This window comes from Pangasianodon hypophthalmus, chromosome 6 (genome assembly GCF_027358585.1).
Source record: "Pangasianodon hypophthalmus isolate fPanHyp1 chromosome 6, fPanHyp1.pri, whole genome shotgun sequence".
In the NCBI taxonomy this organism is placed as follows: Eukaryota; Metazoa; Chordata; class Actinopteri; order Siluriformes; family Pangasiidae; genus Pangasianodon; species Pangasianodon hypophthalmus.
Genome location: NC_069715.1, coordinates 10,048,787 through 10,072,365, shown reverse-complemented (window position 1 = coordinate 10,072,365; position 23,579 = coordinate 10,048,787). Strand labels below are relative to the sequence as shown.

Sequence of the window (23,579 nt, the reverse complement as noted above, 5' to 3'; positions counted from 1 at the left end):
CTCATGTAAATATTTTATTTTTATTTCAATTACTTCAAAATAATTACACAATAAAGTTCTATTACAACAGTGGTACCCTTCATGGGCAGTGTCTAACCCTAAATGTTGTAGTATTTTGCGCACTCTCAACAACTTGTCAAGTAATTAATAACCAAGTCCTTCATGTGTTTAGAGCAGGGAAAATACTCACATGTACAGTACATTACAGGGGAGGTGCAGGTCTACAAGTGGGAACTGTGTTTGAATATGCAAAGTTCACACACACAGGGGGGTGTGGCTTGATCTGTCAGCATGATGTTCATTTGTCACACAGGACAGAGATGATTAAAAAAAGCACGTTAGAGACAGAACAACTTGAGATCCCAATCACAATTTGTTTCATGGGCTCAGACTTATTTGATGCTATAAAAAAACAAGCCCTTCTTGATCCTTACAAAGTGCTAGGGTCTTCAATATTTATCCTTGACAGATACAGAAGCCAAAAAATATATATATTGTGAATAACAGAAAATAGCTGCACCACAGGGAGAACATGGATAGCTCTAAGCTTTCATTTGGCAGTGGAGTCAACACTGATTGCACTAAATGTGTGAAAAATAGCTATGTCAAAGAAAGAACATGAACAGCTCCAAGCTTCCATTGGGATTTGGCAGTGGTGTCAACACTGATTGCACTAAATTGTTTGTACAAAGTTAGTGGATTTAGGCCACATATCAAAGAAACATTACAACTAACACAAATGACAAACATGCAGGCACAAACCCTGCTTCTCCAGTATGAGTATTTAGAATTCACACAGTGGGCAGCTTTCCTATCAATTGCTCTTTGCAATTCTTCAGAAACTCCTAAAATAAACATGTTTGTTCAGACAGTAAAATAAACTATAATTATGCTCTTCTAGATGATCTTGACAGTTTGTTTCCCTCATACATCACAGGAAGGGAAGTCATTTCATATTTCACTGCCAAATAAACACCAATTTGGCACTTCAAATTTAGAGATGTAAACATTTATACTGTAAACAAAAGTTTGAATGAGATTTCCTTCATCTACTTTTCTCAATAGTTAATATATGTTTGTGTAAATATCATGATAAAGCTAACTCTTGCTTTTGGTATGATGAGCCTATATTTTATATGTACAGTTGATCTACCAAAAACCTAAAGTGCAAATCTTCACCCTCATCATAATACTGCCCATTTACTACGTTGTCAAAGTTAAAAACAATCACAAAATATGTCTAAAAGTGTTATATGATGTTAAAACACATGTGTAGAGGGTGAGAACTGTGTAAAACATACTGTGCCATTAAAACCAGGGAGATGGAGGTGAGCTGCCATTGAGCACAGGTGATGTGTGTGTGTGTGTGTGTGTGTGTATGTGTATCAGGATCTTTCTGCTAGCAGCAGGACTTCTTCTTTGAAGGGGCATCAACCAGGGAGACAGTTTTCTCTTTCTCTCTGTCCTCTTGTTCCTTTAGAACCCTACAAGAAAAGAGTTTTTGTAACACAGCAACGCATAAAGAAGAACACCAATGTCAGCATATTTTTGAATTGATTGGATGACAATCACTCAAGTACGCAACAGGCTGTATGAGGATAAAAATCCTCCTTGCATTTTGGGAAAGCTTTAAGCTAACATACCTTGCCAAATGCACCATGGACTCGGTCACATTGTGGCCAGATAAAGCACTGCACTCAAAGAAAATCAGCCGAGACTCCTGCAATACAGCACAATGATCGACCTGCTTAAGTACATGTACTGTTACATGATTAATACAAGCAATACCACATCATCCCATCTACCTCCTCCTTTTAGCTAGGCTCATAAAATAAAAAAAATGTTCAAGTGCTTTTATTAGATCAAATGGACTCAAAAGCACTCAAAACATCACAGGAACCACAGTCTGGAGAGTAGAGAGGGGAAAGGATAAGAGCAGATGAAATACTAATTAAAGAAATAAAATTATTTATGATCTACTTCCTGGAAAACAGTGTTTCATCCCTTTTCACTCTGTACTTAAGTTCTTTTCACAATAGGTGGCTGTTGTATAGAAAACATGCTGCCTGCTACTTTTTTGCACATTTTATAAATGATTGTATAAATGATTGCAGCTTAGCTTCCTATCTAGATTAGTTTTATTATTAATAACAATAAATATTGTATTTACTATGGTGAGGAGAAGTGTGCAGATTTGTAATATCTCAGATCCTGCATATTGTTAAGCTTTTTCTACCAGCACTCTATTATCCATCTTGGTTGTTTTCACAACCAAGTTCATTTCCTTAGCTTTATATTAAAAAGCTTAATAAAAAAAGTTTTAATAAATAACTGGCTGCATTCACACTGTCATGCAGCTTCCCTTTAGCTTACATGTTAAATTTTGAAGGGAAAAACCTAATGTGAACTAACTCACCTTAGCCAATTTCTCTCCCACTCTGAACTGGATCTCTCTCTGGCCCTCCAGATCTGTCTTATTTCCCAGCAACATGACAGGAATGTCATCTCCTGCTCCTTCCTAAAGGGAAAAGAAGATAAATAATAAGAAATAAGTGAATAAGAGAATGCTGTACAGTGTGGAATTTGCTTAAAAAGAAAAAAAAATCTGTGTCTAGGTTACATGTCATTCTGACCCAAGTCCTTGCATGATATCATCTTGAGTGAGGAGCAGTATTAAGTCTGCTGACTGACAGTTTGATGCAACCACAATATGTATGTCACAATGAAATTATTCAAGGCCAGAATTAAATACATTATTAATTCATTTAATAGGATCATCCCTGTAAATTTTTTTTTTGTTTGTTTTTGCACAGAGGAGTCTCTTAATCAGAGACCGTGCCTGTCTCAAGGACCAAATTTTTCATGGATGAAATTATGAACTACACCTACTTAAATTGAGCTGTAAGCTCAGATGAATACTTTGTCACCGTATCCTTCAAACCACAGGCACATTTTCTTTATAAGAAAGCATGCAATTAACTGTTGGTGCAAGATATAAAAAAATTAAATATATTTGTGTCCTGACCAATCACTTGCTGCATTATTCAATAGTAGATACCACATTTTTCAAGCTTTCTGCCACATTACTTTTGGTTATTTTAGAGTAATTGTTATTTATTTTATTTTTTTTAAATTCATGTATTTTTTAAATGCCGCTTGCTTTTATGCTACATTGTATTCCAGGTAACAGCAATGAAAAAAATGTTATCTGCTTCTTCATTCAGCACTTTTTTCCCCCTTATTTGGTCTAGATGCTAGTGAAGAACTCCATCTAAAACACTACTCATGAAAAATGGGGCAATCTTGGAGGTGTGAACTGCATGTAGGTCATTTTAATAATTTGAATGGGCTGCCCAGAAAGTCAAATTTATCATCTGCATTGCCGGACAATGAATATCCATAAATATTTACCTATCTTTTGAACTTATAAAAGGTGTGTCCCATCATGGATTACCTGTACGCTGGCTAGCCATGACCTCACTGCTGTAAAAGTCTGCTCACAAGTGATGTCATACATGACCACTACGCCATCTGCCTTGCGGAAAAACTGCTTAGTGATGCTACGGTACCTGCCAGAAGATTGAAAAGGAAATTAGTGTAAATGTAATTTATTACACAATCTAAGCCTAACAATTTAAAAAAAAAAAAAGATTTAAAAAGGTATTGTTATTTAACAAAGAAAAATGGCTAATCATTGATACGATGAAACTTTCGGTAAGGAAACAGTTATTTAACATTTATGGACAGAGTCATGGCAAAGTGCATTTTTTGCCTTATTAACTTCAGAAGAGACAAAAAGAGAGGATGGTGAGTTAGTGACTATTTATAGCTACTATAATATAAGTGCAAACAGGAACAAACTTGTTTCGTGGATGTTCAACTGCATAAAATGAAACTATAAACAGTAAAAAGTATGATTTGTCATTCATTAATAAATTAAAAATGTAAATCATTGGCAAATTGCTGTGGAATAAGCAGAATAAAACACTGCTGTAGGAAAATAAACAACACCTACTTAAAATTAGTAGTGCGCTTACCTTTCCTGCCCAGCTGTATCCCACATCTGCAGCGCTACCTGGCTGTTGTCCACTATAAGTGTCTTTACACTGTAGTCAATACCTAGATGTAAATGGAGAATGGCAAAGAAATGAATTCTAGAGAAATGTGTGATGTGTTGCTTCAAATTGTTGTCAACAGCTCTGTTAGAATGTGCTTCATTTCTTTTTGATCATCTTTAGTCTTTGAAGCTTTCTGTCTCCCTGTGGCTTCATAACAGATCAATGAGCATGTGAAGAGTTTAGCCTGAGAGTAAAGGGCAGAGATGATTGATCTGATGTTGGGACAGGCAGTGATATTGATGTACTGTAACAGGGAATAAGCATCCACATCCGCATTGACATTTAAATCCAAACAAAAAAAAAATTTCATTGTGAAATGATAATGTTCTGTAGGGCTATTGAGTTCTCTGAATGTCACTATGTTAGAAACATGCTACCTTGGGAAATGTCTACACTATAGGACTTGCAGACAGAACAAAACCAAATTGGTGTTTAGGACAGAACAGAGTTTAAGAGAAAAGTATTACAGGGAAACTGACCAACAGTCGCTGAGGTTCCTGGGTAGAAAGAGTCATCACAGAAACGGCGCAGTAGAGAGGTCTTGCCAACACTGGAGTTTCCCACCAGAACAATCTTAAAGAGACGGTCGGGTCCTGAGCTTGCTCCTTCCTCCTGAAAAAGAGAGCAGAACAGCTAATGCTAATGCAGTTTATACCACAGCACTGTTGAATTCTCAAATCTGATTGGTCAGGAGGTGTTGATTAACTTGTATAACAGCACGGTTAGGTAGTGACAAATCACAAGTAATATTAATGCACTCATTTTAATATGTTAGAGTTTCTATAGTAACAACCTACAAAAGGACTTGTGTATGGACGCTCCACATGACCAAATATTAAAAAGTGTAACTGTTGATATGGTGAAGCTGTTTTCTCTAGTCTCAGCGCTTTGTAACAGTCAGAGATATAGCTGTAAATTTATGTTTTCTGCCACAGGAAAGCATTCACAATAGGGGGCTTTGTGATTTCTTGGTAACAAGCCAAGGGAGGCAGGTGAGGAAACAAATGTTAATAACTGTTAAAAATGAATAAGTACTAAAAGGAATTAACTTCCCACAACATTAACTGTATATAAAACTGATATAAAATTGTAAACTGATACAATGTATGATGCGTCATTCTTTAATAAATAAAAATGGTTATCTCTACCATAATGCAGTGGTGTAAGAGGAAGGAAACACTTCCAGACATGCTGTTATTTGAAAATACTCAATTTTGGGTCATACCACACCATCTCATCGTTGATTATTTTCCTACAACTGTGTGCCCTGTTGTGTTTTATTTCTTATTTGGTAACTGGGATACTGAGAATAGTCCTAATAAGAGAAGTGTTTGCAGTTACTGCATACACACATTTTAGTTCAGAAGGTTACATCATATATCATCCCACTGAGTGGTTCTTCTCTAAACTGAGAGAGCATGACCAATTTATAGTGCCTAGCGTCTTTAATGAGTGTCAGTCCCTAGCTCTTCATCAATAGATATTTCAGACATTCTAGACTTCCGAGAAGAGCTTTTTGTCCCCTGAACAAAGCTCTTATTACAAAAGGCATACAGGAAAAGACACTGCTCCCATTGACCTTTCCTGCTCCAAAAAGAAACAATATGACTGAAAGGCAGGACTCAGTAAGTATGTTCATTCAGAGTACATGAGAAACACTACACCTGTTGAGCAGTGGGCTATCTTATCTAACACACTGTGGAAGCATGCACTGGGACAGCAGACTGTGCTGGTATAGTAGCATTTTTTAAGTGTGTTTACATGTACAAAATAACAGGTTTTAGGTAATCTGACAATGAGCAAGTTCAAGGGGCAACAACTTGTCAACAATGAAAAGTTATGAAACATACTATTGAGGTTTTTACAATGAGTGGCATGGAAAAGTTAAACTATTTTATCATGGAAGAAGCAGCAGAGTAACATGAATGCTACATTGCTGCATTTTCATGATGTACACAATATAGACAATATTTTTAATTTCATCATGTCATACATTTCTTTTCATTTGTTTGAATGCACAATTGAGTGCACATAATTCTGTCCTTCTTAATGCCATTTCTGTTTTTATCCAAAGATGGAAACAAGTTTAATTTCTGCACACAATCACAGATGTAGAAAACGAAAGTTATCACATTGACTTTACAAAATCAGACAAGTTAACAATGAAACACGACAGAGCATGCTGTTATGGGAAACTAATCAATGATGGGGTGGTGTGATACATGACCAAGTATGTTCCTATAACAGCTTGCGCAGTTGTGTTTTATTTTTTACATAAAAAAATAAACTTAGATTTTGGAAAGTCAGTGTGACTAATATCTACTATATAAATATAATTGCATACTCAGGTGAAATGGCTTCTCACCGGTTGGACAGTCTCCTTGCCCACAGGTTGCCCCCTGGGTGAGGTGGGGGTGTATGTATGTCTGCTCTCTGGTGGAGGACACTGTGAGATTGGTGTGCTGGCAGAAGGGAAGATACTAGTCATCTGGAGGTCAATTCCCTCTTCCAGGTCCTCCTCTTCCTCACTCCAGTTCCTGAGCTCGGCCTGGTACTCCCTCTGCAGGAGCTGGGGGAGGTGGTCTTCCTCGATGGAAATGATCCTCTGTAGCTGGTGTGTAGGAGAACGCCATCCCCCTTGATCCTCTTGCCCTAGAGCCAAACCGTGCCCCTTTACACCTTTTGCACTCTTCCTCTTAGAATGTGGCAGTATGTCCTCTTCATCATCACTGAAGAGTACAAGAAACAACAATTATGCAAAATCACTTTTTCAGGATTTCAAAAAAATTTACTGTAATGTACTGTTTTACCCCTTAGTGCATTTCAGTTGAAGGAAATATGGGAACATATCTGATTTGGAATTATCTAAAAACATATTATTTACCATTTTTTAAATAAAATGTTTTTAGACAATTCCAAATCAAATGTGATTCCATATTTTCTTCAACTGAAATGCACTTCTATTAAAAAAAACATACCTCTTGAATGATTGTTTCATTTCTGTGTATCCAGATATCTGTGCCATTGATGATTTTACAGCTGAGTTCTTTGGTTTCTAGGGGACCAAACATGATTATATAACCTTCCTGCTTTTAAGCCCTTCACAAACTGCCAAGTCAAAATAATGTCTATAACTTCTATTAACTCACTTGATAGCACATATCTTGCTCATCTCGTAAATGTTTGTTCATTTCCCTAAAAGAGAAACATTTAAAACAGCTATTTGATATCTGATCTGTTCAGACGTTTAGCATGGTACAGATAAAACAGACTGTTGTTTATTGAATTTGTAGTAGTATTCTTGCCTTAGTAAATCTAGTTGCTTAAGTAGACTTGCTCTTTCTCTTTGCAAACCCTCTGTAACTCTGTACATCTCCCTGAAAATCAGAAAACAGCATGAAGCAACTGGGAACAAAAAGACATGCGCATGTGGCGCTGGTGGGAAACCTGTTGCCATGAGCAAATTCAGTGTAAAGCACATGACTCTGTGAATGTGTCAAAAAGTAAAGTAAGATGTGTACAGGGTGTATAAAGTGTGAGTGAGTTCTCACAGCTCTCGCTCTTCCCGTAGGCGAGAAGCTTGTTCCTGCAGCAGACTGAGCTGCTCCTGTGCTAAGCTCAGCTCCTGAGTGGTGAGGTCCAGCTCGTGAGCCAGCTCCTCATTATACTGCTTCAGTTTCACATTCTCTACTGCAGTCTCCCTCTGCTCGCTGTGCAGCTCACGACACTGCTGCTCTAACTGAAACACACACACACACACACAATAACTCATTAACTCAAAGCAGATTAGAGAAATACAGTGTTCTTGACAATTATTGACATCCTTCATGAATAAAAAGAATAAAAGAATAACGTGGAAAAACTGATACAATTAATTTTTTGTGTTACATGTCCTGGAGAGAATAACAGCAGTCTATTCCTGCAATTTCTAACAAGGTCGAAGAAATTTCTAGAGGAAGCTTGGTCCACTCCTTAATGCAACACATTTTAAGCTCCTTTATATTCTTAGGTTTATGCATGTGAACTTCCCTTTTCTATTCAGACCACAGGTTTTTAGTACAGGTTTTCAAATCCAGAGACTGAGATGGTCATTGCAAAACACTGATTTTGTGCTTTAACCATTTCTGTGTTGATTTGGAATGTTTGCCTCACCGTCTTCTTGAAAGTATACTGAAATATACTGGTATTTAGCTGAATTCACAATGTCATAAATCTTCAAAACCCCTGAACTACCAGCAAAAAAAAAAAAAAAACAGCCCCAAAGTATCAATGATTGACCACCATTTTTAAGGCAGTTATCAGGTGTGTTTTCTTGTACGTAGCTTTTGCACTGAAAGTTCTTTGCTTTTTTTTTTTTCCATGGTAATAGACGACAAAGGGATTTAACATGTGTGCAACAGGATATTTATACCCCAGGGGAACTGGACAAGTTCCAGTAGACTGAGAGCAAACGAAAAATTATTATTCTTTTTCTTATTCTGTTTCCATTTAATTAATACACAAAAATGTATCCAAAATACTGTGGCACATATTTTTGAGATCAGATACTATTATTTAAAAAAGCAGTTTCAATGAGAATAATTTTTTTGTTAAAACAAATATAAATCATTTTGTTTATTGTTTAAGTGTAAATTTTTATAATTAAATTGGAATTTTTGTGTGTAATGTTTATTTTATACAAACATTTATACTCCTATTTATTAAGGGTACCAATAATTCAAGAAAACATTGTATCTTTATAATGTGCTTTTCTAAATAAAATGTTATGTCTTTAGGTGAAGCATGTTGCCTGAATTAAAGAACAGGTATGCAACCAAAAAGCCAGCATAAACAAAACACTTAATGCACTTTAAACTTAACAACAGATACAGTATTTTGAGTGCTGTCAGAAGAGCACGAAAGGATCATGTGCAAGGACTTGTTTGATAAGAAAGTGGGTACAATGGTGCCAAGCACTGCACAATGCTAAAAATAGACCTTGAAAAACTGGATCACTACATGAGCCATCTCAAAAGCAGAGATGCACTGCGCCCTGATTAGACAGCATTCAGCGTTAATGCTCTGATAAACAAAACATTGGTGGACCTCATCTGTTGTTTTTGATTACTTGAACAATAGAGAGTGGTAATTTAAAGAGAAAATGCTAGTTTTATACACTTGCTGTTACTACACTTGAGTTTCTTAATTAGCATAAAAAGACCCAGCTGTCTTTTATTTATTGGTGATAAGAAGAGTGAGCTATTTGTCTCTTCCTCATGTGCGTCATTATTATGTCAGCAGTATTAGGCTTTTGTAGGAATAGATTTAATTAACTAAGTTACGTCTTCATTAAATAGAGAAATATCAAAGTGAAAATTTTAACATAGCATTCTGAAAACAATAAATGCTGATTCTTGGTGAACCAAGGTTCTTGGCATAAAAAATTCTTTACGCTTTTATCATTTCTGAATAATGAACCTAAACTGAATATGAATACGATCCACATTACATTATATTTATTATATTCACACATCTTTTAGACACACATGCATACGTGAATGCACCATGAATGGCCACAAACAAATCTACACATTTGTTTCTAAAAATTTGTTTTATATGAGAGTGCAACTACATGCATGGTTGTAGAAATGCCTGGAAAATCGAAACAGTCACTCACCAGTTTCTGTTTGTTTGAAAGCAGTTCAAGTTCCTTTTCTTTGCTAGAAAGCTGGTACTCAAGATCTTGACTGCGAGTTAAGAACCTTTCAGAATCCTGCAGAACAAATCACACCTTATAAAAAGAAAGAAGTCTCCAAACATATAAATGAGCAAGAGAGTGAGAGCGAGAGCTGTGAGAACTCCAAACATATAATATGTAAGTAATAAAACATGGTGGGGTGTGCTGTTATAGGAATTGATAAATATTTTGAAAATAAATAATTTGCTAAAAAAAAAAAACAGATAACATTGCTACCATTCAGAAAATTTAAATGAAGCATTACCATATTTTACCTGTAAAAGAATCCTGTCTTTCTCATTTTTGATCTGTTGCTCCATTTCCTCATAAAGACGCTGGATTTCATCATCATGGGAAGCTGCTTTCCTGTAGAGGACATATCAGGTATCAGATCTATTGAAATTAATGGAGATTATTCAATAATTATTTAGCGTTTTTCACCTTTAGTATGTTTTGTGACTCAGAGGACACTGAAATTCATCCAAAACCCAGTGCTACTAATTCAGAGAGTGAGAACTCCTGCCACAGATTGCATTTCCTTCAGAATAAATATTCCACTGGCTTTCAAAACAACACGTTAAACTGTGCCAAAATAAAAACTGCCATGACAAAATAGCTTACTTCTGCATGTGCTGGCTGCTTTGTCTACAGTGTCCCAGTCAGAAAGACAATACTGTCCAAATCATTTCCAAAATTTGATTTCTGACAGGTATTTGGCTTTGTAGGCTCAAAGCAAAGATGTTATTGTTCCTGAAGTGTGTTAGGAAACCGTTAATTAGTTTTAACAGCTACTTCACTTCAAGTTTATTTTAGGCATTTTACTGTAATTATGCTTATTTTAATAATATCCACTGGTGCACTTTCTCCTTACAGAGAAAGTAGAGAATAACAAGTACTCTAGTGTTATGCGGGATGTTAAGTGGCACACAGGACAACTGTCAGCGGTTTCCAGAGTAGATTTAAAATATGAGCTTGGTGAGCACCTCTTTTTTGCAAATTTTGCAAAAAACAGATGATACTGAGTATCATGTCATTTAACGGGAGAGCTCATTAATGAAAGCTCAAGCCATAAACCAGATTGGCAATATACATTAAATTGCCAAAAGTCTGGCTATCAGCTATCTACCCCCAAATCTATTATCTTATCAATGCAGTATTTCTAATCAAGCAATTAAGAAATAAAATAGTAAATGACTGACCTTTTCAAAGCAGTTTCCATCTCGCTCTTCTCCTGGTTAGCTTCTTTAATTTGGTAAGTGACCCTGGCAAGAAACTCCTCAAAGTTAGACAGGAGACGAGGCTCATCCCTGCGCAGCTGAGCCCACAGACTGCGCACTACTCCTGGACTAAAACATCAGAGAAGGTCAAATAACTCACTTTAAAATATACCTTTGGAGGAGTGGGTTTTTAATTATACTTTAGAACATGCATCCATATCAAGACAACATCTATTGTTGTTTTATACACTGAAAAATATAGTTAGTGAATTTAAACTGGTTAAATATAAAATAGAACATAACAGAGATGCGGATTTCTAGATGCTGTAATCCGAAAGAGAAAACGTTTCACGCCTTTCTAATCTTAATTCTTGCTTGCAGTTTATCTTCCTGGAGCGACTCTTAATCCTAATATTATTACTTATATACAACCTGTCACTTCGCAAAATGAGCTTAAATGTAAGATATTTATTTACTCATGATATCAGATGTCCAGCATTTATGATATTGTCTATGAAATACTGGGACAGTTAAAGACAGACACATACATGCATAGAATCATGTAATCCAAACTGTCAGTTCTCATCTGGAAGATCACCATGAGCCAATATACTTCATAAACTTGATGTCTTCCACTACAATTCTCTTTCCTGCATCATAGGACGATTGCAATGTGGTACAGGCGAAATTAGTCTTGCAACACATGAGTGATATTTGCTTCTCGAAATCAAAAATAAGGGCATTAAGATATTAAAATGTTTGTTTAATCTGACAGGACTCCCTTGGGAACGACATAATCTCTTGTTATGATCGATCGCATTACAGTGTGTGTTACTCAGGACCTTTCTGCATTTTTCGTGAACTGAGAGTTCCCTAACACTGATAACTTTTATTCTATTCAGGAGTCAAATTATAGGATGTTATCTATGTATAAGGAGAAGATTCTGTGTAAAAAGCAATCGCAGCAGTGAAAAAAAAAACAAAACGTGAAATACAGAAACAAACAGTACTGATTTTCATTTGTGACATGCAGAAACATGCCACAGTCATAAACAAAACCTTCATCGCATTATTTGATCTCTTCAGTTATGTCATGATGCAATTTAATAACATAATTCCTAGGTCCTGCTGTGAGCTGTAAGTATTTTTATACTTATATTAACACTTTTATCAGTAGTAGTAGTAGTAGTAAATCTGTAAAGCCTGTTGACTAAGATTCAGCAGTCAGTGCAGCAGGAATAAACAAACAATGATCCAATAATAAAAATGGTGTTCCTTTATATGGACGGTAATGTCTAGAAAATGACACTCCAATTACAACCACACTGCCAAGTATGGCTTAGGGCTGTGATTCGGCAATGATTACATTTCAATGTGACACGACTTTCATGCACTGATGAAAGTGAAATGGCATGCAACGGGGAATTAAATTCACTTCTGGCTGTGTAATTCTTTAAAAACCAATCCCCCTGCAACTTAAGAGCGATGCCGTGAAGGTTTTGCTTTTCAGTGTGGAACGTTTCCGCATGTTATAAATGAAATGCAATACTGTTTGTGTATTGTTTTTACGATTCTTTCTTCCCACTGCTGTGATTTTCGCTCTGGTGCCGAATCATCTCCATAACAGACGTACGGTATTTGACAAAGCTCAAAGAGAAATGCTGTCAGTCTGCATACAGTTCAGTGAGTGTGTTTGTAAACAGGTTACACCCACTCCTCGAAGACATTGCTGGCTCCCAGGTTCTCCATCAGAATGCAGAAATGTTTCTCCTCGTCATCCTCGCTCACACTGAGTTTATCCTCCCACTGACTCTGGTAGAGCATATCAGGAGAAATCAGCTCTGCGACATGCTCTGGAGCAGGCTGTGGAGTCACCGCTGATGCTGCAGGGCCAAATATGAACTCACCTGCACCGGAAACAATAGAAAAGAGTATTATCAGAAATTTTTAGATCTTTTTTCCCTACTACATCATCCAGAAAACACTGGACAAGGTAACGTTTACTGGGCTCATAAGTGCAGAAGCACAGAGGAACACGATCAGATTGCTCTTGATAGCAATAACAATGGCATAAGACAAAATAGTTAAGACAAAATACATAAATGCACTAAAGCTGGACTTGCTATACTTCTTGTTCAAAATACAGAATATTTTTCTTTGTCTGACTGATAATATAAAGACCCACTAAAGCCAGAGGAGAACTCCTCTGGGGTAAGGTATCCGTTTCCATCAGCATCCAGCGTATCAAACACATTCTCCAGCTCCTCAGCACTCAGAGGCAATTCTCCAAGCAGCCTCTGAAACACAATATGGGATAAATGTTTATGCACTTAAAAAAATGAAAATCACATTTACACCACAGTGCTATTGAATTCTTGAATTTGATTGGTCAGATTCGTTTTCTATAACAGCAACTCTATAAAACATAAACAATATTTTATGTGTTATTGTTTCTATAGTAACAGCTCATTCACAGGGACTTGTATGGCAGACTAATAATAAATGAAATAAATATGCTGCTATTTTACAAAGAAAATATAAACACTGACGTGGTGAAGGTTTAATAACAAGACATTTATTTAAAATTTATGCTGGGACTCTCCAGTGTCAGTGCTTTGTCCGTATGTTTTCTGCCGCGATAAAAGACAGAGGGCTTTGCTATTTCTTAGTAACATGGCAAGCTGCATTTAAAATATTATTAACTTCAAGAGAGAGAGAAAAAAGATTGTTTACGATTTGTTTTGTGGAAGTTCCACAAAATTAAAGTATTTATAAAATGATAAAACAGCACACTGTGTTGTTCTTCAATTAATTAGAAAAAAAAAAATAATACCACTGCAACTTGCCAGTGATAAGAGGAATAAAACACTTTGCAACATGCTGTTATTGGAAAATAATCAACTTCAGATTACACCAAGCTGTCTCACGCCAGTTACATTTCTTACATATTATACATGCATGCTGGTGATACTTAAGGCCTATAGCTGAAGAAAGTTGGGACAATTTAGTTATGCTCTATTATGCAACTAGAGATATCTTCAGATGGGAAAAATAATATTTGGTAATGTAAATATGTTTGGAAGCACTGGTGAATTTGTTGTTAACATTATGAATCAATCTAAAAACTGTTATCTTCATGAAAACAAGCAATTATGTTACTATAATAAATTTGTGGTGATTAATATGCAATGAAACCCCCATCACGTAGGGAATTACATTTAATTAAAATTTAATTAGGATCTTTTTTGGGTGGCTCATCCTGCCTCCCAGACTTATTATATTTCAAATTAGAGCCTGAATGACCTCGATAATTACACTGTGTTTACGTCTCAGTGCTCAACCCCATAGATACAGTGTAAACAGACCTATTCCTACAAGCAAATAACACACCCTGTCTTGGGATTAAGCAAACATTTACAAAAGACAGGCAACTGATCAACTGCCTCAGAAAACTGAAAAGGTTCTTTGAACATGATCGAAGAACTTTTAGACTAAAGCTTCTGAACAAACAGTGTTTATCAGGCTTAGGCGTGAACTGTGCGTCAGCAGGCTATTCTGCTGTGTGGCTTTAAAACGCAAGTTGGTAACACTTTGGGTTCTGGTGTGAAGAAGTAAGCACAATGTTTCAGCCAGCATTTCTCAGCATGACTAGAAATCTGTATGAGTTATACGGGGGGAAAAACTCGCCTGGCCATATTGTCTTTTTAAACAGCCATACATGCAGACTAATAGACAGATTAAAAACGTTACATTACAAATGTGCAATGAGCGTAGCCATTTCCGTTATGCCCCCTGTTCAGCTGAAAGGAAAGAAATGTATGCACTTATAATAATACATGTACATATGAAGAGATATGAACAAAACAGTATAATCTAACTCAATAGATCCAGTAATTATGTCTACATGTTGAGTCACTTGATGACACCTGTTTGTTCAGCGAATATGCAAATGTTTCGATATTGGTTTCTACTCAAACTACATTCACACAAATAATGAAGCAAGACAGAAAGAAAGAAATGGAAACGTTCAGGTTTTTAGGGACTTGTGCATGCAAATGTGTTGAGATTATTTATAGAGAACCTGAATAAAGATGTGGAGCTGATGGATATCAGTGCATCTCCATAAACATTGGATCAAAGGTGTTTTGGCTTCAGAGCATGAGCCCATGAGTGGGTCATCAAAGAGAACGTCCACAATAGATGGGAATCGATGAGGCTGGCCAATCTGCACAATAATACAACCGAAGGGGCGGTCTCTCAAAGCTCTGTCCTCTACCTTTTTGCTACTCATGGCTGCCCAAGCTGTTTCACAGACTCCACTGAATTAGCAGTGGGAAAGCGTAGATTACATCTCCACACATCTCAATAAACACTGCTGATCTGCATGTGCTGCGTCTTCATTCAAATCACCTCTAGCATTAGATAATCTGCTGTTTAGATAGCGCCTGGGATACCATCATTTCTTTTTTTCTGCTGGATTGTATTCCGCAACGCTCAAAACACCCTTGTACTGAGTCCACAATAACTAATTTCAGCTGCCAGTTGCACCAATTGAAGATAAATTTGATTAAAAATCAGGGTGTAAAGTCAGTCTGAAACCATAAGTTGAGAGTAGTTAGTTTTAAACTAGCATGCCTGCATCAAAGCGATTTAAGTTATGTCGTAACAAGTAGTGCGTAAGGTGGTTGTAGATCAAAATTTTATTGCACTGAATGACATATTTCACCGTCACCAGATAATCAGCAACATCATCTGACAGAAACAGGACATACATCCATGATCAAGATACAGGGAAGATGCATCTGTCTTTCTCAGTCGAGTTAGTGATTTTAATAAAATGCTAATAGACTGTGTTTACAATACAGTGGTGACTCAAATTACCAATCTCTTGTATTTATATTCTATGTGCTTGTTATGCTTGGACACGTTAGTAAGAAACCATAGCAACTAAAAATAAAGAAGCAGTATAACATTAAAGTACAACATTATAAAATTTCATTAATGGTAAAATGTTTCAATTATTTTGTGATAACAGTATGTATATATATATATATATATATATATATATATATATATATATATATATATCCTATTTGGATATATCTTAAGATGCGATCCTAAGATCTCTTACGTTTATATATGTTACAAATGGTGTATTTCAGTGAGGTGGCCCTGTCTGGTGATCATAGACCACAGAAATAAATAAAGCATAATGCTTCTTACAAAATAAAATAAAATGCATTTAAAGTTGGTAAACATGCAATTATTACTTCCAGTAGCTTTGTTTATATCAAATGTTACACCTACTAGGGAGTAGGTGTAAGTTTAAGTTATAAATTAAGGCTACATTGCAGCCATGTCACTTGGTGAAACAGTTGATGAATGAATTCCAGACTATTAGGACTCAGGCTGGAAAACAAAGATTGAATATTGGTATTGTGATAAGTTAGGTTCCAACATAATTTTCTGAAATATTGTGGGCATCTTCTTACAGCTTTTTTGTTATAAAACAATCTTTTTGTGGTTTAATAAACTTGAATCAGAAGCAGCTGATTTGATATCAAAAATTTTAATCTTTAACATTGTAAAATATTTTTAAGAAATTCCTCATTTATTTTGCAACACTACTGTTTTGCTGGCAGCTTGTTAGCAAATCTGTAGATCATGTATTGTACAAATGTATCATGATATTTTTTTCACATCGCCCACCCCTAATTGAGTCTTACTTATTGACATTTCACAAGCGTCTTTGAAAAGTAGGGACGCACCAACAATGTGTCAACTTTTCTGTCTAAATTGTGGATATATTATGCTTGTGCTTTCATTGTTCAGCTAAACATTTCCAATTAAATATTGCATTGTGGCATATAACATATGGTATTTACTATTACTAATGCAATTATTCAGAACTGGCATTGTGGCATGCTTTCTCATAAGCGTGGTGAAGTCTTACCTGCATGTCCCGTCGAGTAACAAAGCCCTTGTCCTCAGTGTCGCAGATCTGAAAGAATTCCTGACTCTTCTCCAGCACAGCGCTACAGTCACTCTGCTCCAGAGGACTTCCACACACATTGGACTTGCTTTTCGTGTCCTTTCCTTGGCGCCTGGATGCCCGATTCACCTTAGAGTCACAGGTGCCACTGAAAGCTGCCATTGTAGCGTCCTTGTGTGTGTAATTGGTGTGTGTATGTGTGAGAAATTTCCAGTCTCCTTCCTTACATAGGTCAGCTCTAGATGGGAGAATTAAATGAAAACAGAGCTTTAAGTTTCAACCACATCACATAGCCTTTCAGAAATGGTTGCTGCCCGCCATCTCTTAGCAACTGCCTCTTTAATTAGTCAATGAAGCTGCAGAGATGTGCGGAGGTAGCGAGCCAGAGCAAAAGAGAGAGAGTGCTTTTAAAGCATAAACACATGGTTAACAGGTTAAAGCACAGTTAACAGGTGTGAAAGTGGAATGTTATACACAGTCGCATAGTCAACTAGTTAGTAGTATAAGTAATAGTAGAACATGTTAGGTATTATTGGTGTTAGACTTTGGAAAACACAAATATCTTCAATAAGAGGGGTAAAATGGTTTCAGAGCAGTCTGGGACCATTATCTGGCTCAAAGTCTAATAGGCGTAACTAGCTGTACAAAAGAGTAGAGGTTACAGAACATCTCTGTTTTTCATTTCACTGACCAGACTCCTGACTAAACTATATAATAAAAATACTACAAGAAAGGATTGTAAGGGTAATGGCTTATCTAAGTAATTGTTATTAAGTATTGATTGTGAGATCCTTTCAGAATGTCCACTTATTGACCTCCAGATTGGTTACGTATAGCGGAAACTTGTTTGCACTTCTGTGACACTTCATATCAACATACATATCAACTTCATATCAACATACATATCAACTTCATATCAACTTCATATCAACTTCATATCAACTTATCTGTGACAAGGGGTTTGAATCTTTGATTCGCTTAAAGGTTTATTGGTTTTCAACTAGATTCAAAAGTTATTTTTGTAAATGAAGTACAATGTAATTAGATTGAATACAGAAAATGTATTAAATGCATTGAAGGTACGCTATATAGCCAAAAGTTTGCGGACACCAGACCATCACACCCATATTTGTTTTTTGAACATCCCATTCCAGATCTAGTCCCTGCTTTGCTGTTACAATAACCTCTATTACTCTGGGAAGGCTTTCCACTAGATTTTGGAGCGTGGCTGTAAAGTCAGTCACTGATTTCGGTCAAGGAGGCTGTGTACAGTATGGCTGAGGTCAGGGCTCTGAGTAGGTCACTCAAGTTCTTCCACTCCAACTTTGGCCGAAACCATGTCTTTATGGAGCTTGCTTTGTGCACAGGGGTATTGTCATGTCGGAACAGGTTTGGGCCTCTTAGTTCCAGTGACGGGAAACTGTAAAGCTCCAGTGTACAGAGACATCCTACACAATTGTGTGCTTCCAAATTTGTGGTAACAGTTTGGGGAAGACCAACATATGGGTGTGATGGTCAGGTGTCCACAAACTTTTGGCCATATAGTGTATTTCAAAAAGACTAATATTCTCAGGCACACTTTTCCAATACTGTGGATGGAAGATATGATATGACTGCAGCCTGAGTCAACTGGGCTTTACAGACAAATAAAATCTGAGGAGTGTGACCCATCACACAGTGCCGGGAGTTTGCAGTTGACATTTTTGTTTTATTATTAAAATCATAGTTCGTGGGCTTTTTGACTTTTTTTATTTTAAGTGCAATACAATTACATCATTAGGAATTTTTAATTCATGTATCAAGAATAAATGAATGAATTACACCCTTACTCCCACTTTTACACTGGTGTAAAAAAACTTTTTTCTCCTTTTAAATATAAAAAATATATATGTTTAAGAGGTGGAGGCCCACAGTCAGGAAGTTAATGGTTAACAGATGCTAAACACTAAGTGCTGAAGGCTGCATTCTGTGTATTAAGTGTACTAAGTACTCTTTAAAGATGCAAAATGAAAATGTATTAAGTGTTGAGGAAAACTTGAGAAGTTTTATTAGCCTAAGCCCCAAAGCTTCTATTTTTCCAGGCTTACAAGCTAATCACTCAAACTGGAAAGTGATAAACTCTTGGCAAACTAATTGGTTTCTGCTTTTTCCACACTGAGGCTGTATGAGTAAGACTAACATTATCAGTGAGCCGTCATTCTTTTCACTCTCCATATTCAATTGCATGCTCCAGAGAACAAAAGGAACTTAAGAAAGTACAATACACACACCCTACCTTACGTGCATGTACACAAACTGATATCTGGTATAAATGTTCAGTCAAACGCAATTCACTAAAAGGTCAGTAGTAACACAGACGTGTGGCAGACAATAAAACAGCACCACCTTGCATAGCTTAAAGCTGAAACCACCCTGCTGAGCCTGATGTGTGAGAAAACTTCCTTGGTCACACAGGCTGTTAGTAAGAGCTGCGGTTGTCTCAGTGCTCACAGCCACTCCAGGACACTAGACTTTCTGCTTTCCATGCAATTTTTATCTCTCTGTTTGACTTTCAGAAAATGTAGATTACTTCAAGGCTCTGGATGGAAATAGCAGCATTGCGAGTTGCACGACTAGCATCTATATTGTCAAATTTGACAACATTTACATGCAATTCATAAAAAATATTAATTAATAATTTTCTATAAAGTTTGCATTAAAACAGTAGTACCACACGTCAAAAGTGAATACAGTAAACAAACAAAACTTAAAGAGATAGTTCTCCACTAGCTGATGTGTTCTAGGTGCTGCTCTCTAGATGCATAACCATTCAATCGTTCATCTTCAGTATACGTCAAGGCAGAAACACCGGGCACAAGGCGGGAACACACCCTGGATGGGAGGGCAGTCCATGCACACACACACACACACATTCAGGCACTCATTAACACGTAGGGGCAATGCACCTACTGGTATGTGTTTGATAGTAGTGGAAACCGAAGAACCCTGAGGAAACTCACATAGGAGAAAATCCTAAACCCCATACAGACTCATGGCTCAGGTTTGAGTCGGGGACCCTGAAGCTGTGAGGCGGTGACGCTACACCACCATGCTGCCCTGGGTGCATAATGACAACGACAAAGAAAACACTGTAAAGTCCTGAAACATCAACCAAATGCTTTATACAAAACTCACTGTAGTAGTGTGTAGCTTCTTTACACAAAAGTGCTAGACAGCTGCATGAGCCAATAATCCTGTCCAAAGGTTTTAAGAAGTTTAAGTACTCTGGTTTCCATCCCCAGTCCAAAAACATGCATTGTAGGCTGACTGACATTTCCAAATTGTCCATAGTGTGTGAGTGTGTGTGCAATTGTGCCCTGCGATATGTTGGGACCCTGTCCAGGGCGTCCCCGCCTTGTGCCCGAGTCCCCTGGGATAGGCTCCAAGCTCCCCGCGACCCCGCGTAGGATAAGCGGTATGGAAAATGGATGGATGGAAGTTTAAGAAGCACTAATTTTCTACTTCAAACCAAATAGAAAGGCTGGTAATATCATTGGGTTTGACAGAGTTAGCTTAAAACAGACACAGATTCAGCTAATTAATTCGATACAACTTGCTCACTAGGCTGAAAACACGGGGGCTTGAACACGACTCTGGAATAAACTACTGTTTTTTTTTCTTATTCTACAGTTAAAGTCTACTGTAAAGAAGTCAGTCTTACACAAATTTCAAACTGCTGTGAGAAGAAAACAGAAGTTTCACAAACATTTTGTTAAGAGCCCATATCAAAGTCCATCTGTGTTCTTTTGTCTACATCCTGGTTTACTGGATGGATGTTGGGTTTAAATCATGAGCAGTTTGTTGGACTTCAGTCATTTATTCACTTGTTTGTTCATTCACAACCTCTTGGGTACATTCATCCTGGATGTTTTGGCTTTGTTCATTTGTATCTACAAAACCTGTCTGAGTGTAATAGAAACTGAAACTGCGTAAACACAACTGAAAAACACACACACATCAGTCTATAACTAAAAAGTAAGCTATTTATTTTATATTCCAGTTGAACAGCAAACAAAGAAAGTATTATCTCCCCAACAATCTTCTCCACGTCCCTGAGTCCTGGGAAATCTGTTTGGGCTTTTTTTTTCTTTCTTTTTTTTCTGTGTATCACATGTCGTTTTCATTCAATAGGCAGAAAGTGCCTGACCACTTTTGAACAAACGCCCACAAACACAGGTAACAAAAAATAAATAAATAAAAGCGTGTACTGAGAAAGTTAAAGTGAGAATTAAAAGAGAATTGAGAAAGCTCGTGTTGTGACAATTCACTTTCAACAGCAGAAATAAAGGAAATCTCACACTTCATTCTTTCCTCTCTGGTAAATTCCATCACAAACACTGCCACAGGCTGAATCCCAAATCACTGCCTTACGGGACACACAGTGCTCTACATAGGGTGTGAAATCCAGTACTTCGTCCCTGAGGTAGTAGTGCACATATGTACGGTGTATAGGGTGATTTGGGACACAGCCGCAGCCCTGTGGCCGTTTGGCGACAGGGACACACTTTCACACTTCCTGCTGAGCCAAAACAAGTTAAAGACACGACGACTAAATTTATCTCAGTACTATTTATATGTATGTAAGCCAATTAAACAACTGAAATAATAAGAAAAATAATTAGCCTACCTTGTGTTACTTCCTGAGTTTAGCGTCGTTCGCTCATCTTCCTGAGGAAAAGTCCCTCTCCGGTTACACCTGTCCAGTTAACGCCTTGGCAAACAACTGCAGAATTTCTAGAAACTTTCCCAAGGTCAAAGTAATGACAAATAACCACCGAAAAACTCGTTATTCCTGGTGTTTTATTTCATTTTCACTTTGTTTAGCCGAAACGGTTCACTTTTCTCTCTCTAAAAGCTTTGTTTGAATTTTGCCAGCTGCTGTCCGGCTGAGGAGGGAGGGGCTCCCGTCGCGCGTGCATCGCCCGTTGCTATGGCAACTAAGCAGCGAACGCGCGAGGAAGTGAAGGCATTTTTCTACTTCCAAAACCCGATATTGCTGAACTCCTGAAATGCATGGTAGTAGTGTATACAGTGAATATACAGTGATGTTTATTTTTTTTTTAATATGAGGATGCTGCACTGTAGGTTTTCCAGCGTTATATTCCTCTATAATCTACTGAAAGACTGCATAATGAATAGTGTTAAAGTATCCATGAAGATGTAAATCATTCAAAGTAATCTATATGGAATAATACATTGTTTAATATGCATTAAGCAACTTCTAAAAATTACTCCTAGCATTAAAATAACAGGTCCTAAAATACCTTGCTGGATAAAATATCTGGTTACTATTAAATGCTCCCCCCCTATCTTTCATGGGTAGATGATTACCAACAGTATAAAATAAGATAATAAAGATAATAACCGTAAACTACCATTACAGACAACTGGAAACACATTAAACCTCATTATGAATAACTAGAAATCTCTAATGGTTTCTAATGCTTTTTAACTGGGTACATGTGCATTCAATAACTTACTAACATTAGCTAACAAACTGGCTAGCAAACTGCTAGTAAATCAGCTCAAATATATCCTGTGTTTCCAAGAGCTGGATTATACTATTCGCATCATCGTATTCCCAGTGATTAGTTTAGCATTAGCCAGTCTTTTCAAAATGTACCCTACCAATCAAAACTATTGTTTTCGTCATCAATATCAGCCAAGTTATCTAGCTAGCTTAGTCCACAGGTTCTACAGCCATCAAAGCCATAGATATTTTGTGACACAATCTGAGCTTAAAGGAAACTCTACTGAGAAAGTCAAGAAAAACGTTTTCAATTTAAAAATCAATTTTTACATTCGGACACTTAAAAAGTTGCAGTGCAGTGTTTAACAATAGGTGTGTTTTATACCTTTGTTATCTGATGGGGGAAAATATGTGGCTATAGAAGTTGAAGAGAAGGTTAGGTATGGTGATCTCATGCTCACATTCGTTGGCTTTTGTATAATCATTAACCCATACTTTACTTTTAGGGTGTTATGTAAATGCAGAGTTATATCATTTGAGTAGTATTATTGCAGTTCTTTGACAAACACCATTTCAATGCTTGACAACATTTTCTACTTTACCTGCCTGCATTAGAACTCTGATCCAGCTTGACTGGGCCTAAATTCTTCAGTCCTCACCATTCTGCATCGTATCTCTGACTTCCAGCTGTAACACCCAGCAAGGGCAGACTGTCTGTAAACCTGAACTCAAGAGAGCCAATTCAGCAAGCAAAGAGGAAAAGCAGAAATAGCTCGAGACTGAGTACATATCAGTGGGCCAGGCTACACAGGAACAGAAGTGAAGAAGGACAAAGATAACACTTGGAGTCTTGCCATTAAATGTCATCTGCCTATCTGAATGTGTGTAAAATAAGGTGAGGTGTAAAGTAGTGTAATTGAAAACACATTTTTATCTCATACGAACAATATATGCATACAGGCCATATGTGACAGCATAGTTGGGTATCACTTGCATAATCTTGTTTTGACATCTTGTCTTGAAATCC

General features: G+C 36.9%; 1 protein-coding gene across 2 annotated transcripts; it reads right to left on the bottom strand.

The window, feature by feature from the left end:
- Positions 1-16: 16 nt before the first annotated feature.
- cracr2aa (calcium release activated channel regulator 2Aa) lies at positions 17-22,009 on the bottom strand. Of its 2 annotated transcripts, none has more exons than XM_026927421.3 (18): positions 21,710-22,009; positions 17,005-17,281; positions 13,237-13,348; positions 12,766-12,958; positions 11,034-11,180; positions 10,110-10,200; positions 9,775-9,870; positions 7,670-7,857; positions 7,424-7,495; positions 7,268-7,313; positions 7,097-7,173; positions 6,484-6,847; positions 4,598-4,730; positions 4,038-4,119; positions 3,455-3,569; positions 2,417-2,518; positions 1,644-1,720; positions 17-1,484 (listed from the first exon to the last, which is right to left on the bottom strand). In XM_026927421.3, the coding sequence occupies exons 2-18, from the start codon at positions 17,203-17,205 to the stop codon at positions 1,400-1,402; spliced, it is 2,181 nt and encodes a 726-aa protein (XP_026783222.1). In that variant the 5' UTR covers positions 17,206-17,281; positions 21,710-22,009; the 3' UTR covers positions 17-1,399. The 2 variants fall into 2 exon arrangements, with proteins under 2 accessions (XP_026783222.1, XP_026783223.1); XM_026927422.3 differs by lacking the exon at positions 21,710-22,009 and adding an exon at positions 21,381-21,497.
- Positions 22,010-23,579: the final 1,570 nt, after the last annotated feature.

Excerpts from the sequence above, each read along its gene's own strand:
- cracr2aa (XM_026927421.3), bottom strand. The coding sequence starts at position 17,205 with ATGGCAGCTTTCAGTGGCACCTGTGACTCTAAGGTGAATCGGGCATCC. Across the intron at positions 9,871-10,109 it reads AAGACAGGATTCTTTTACAG|GATTCTGAAAGGTTCTTAAC; the intron begins GTAAAATATGGT and ends TTTGTTCTGCAG. Across the intron at positions 3,570-4,037 it reads GATACAGCTGGGCAGGAAAG|GTACCGTAGCATCACTAAGC; the intron begins GTAAGCGCACTA and ends ATCTTCTGGCAG.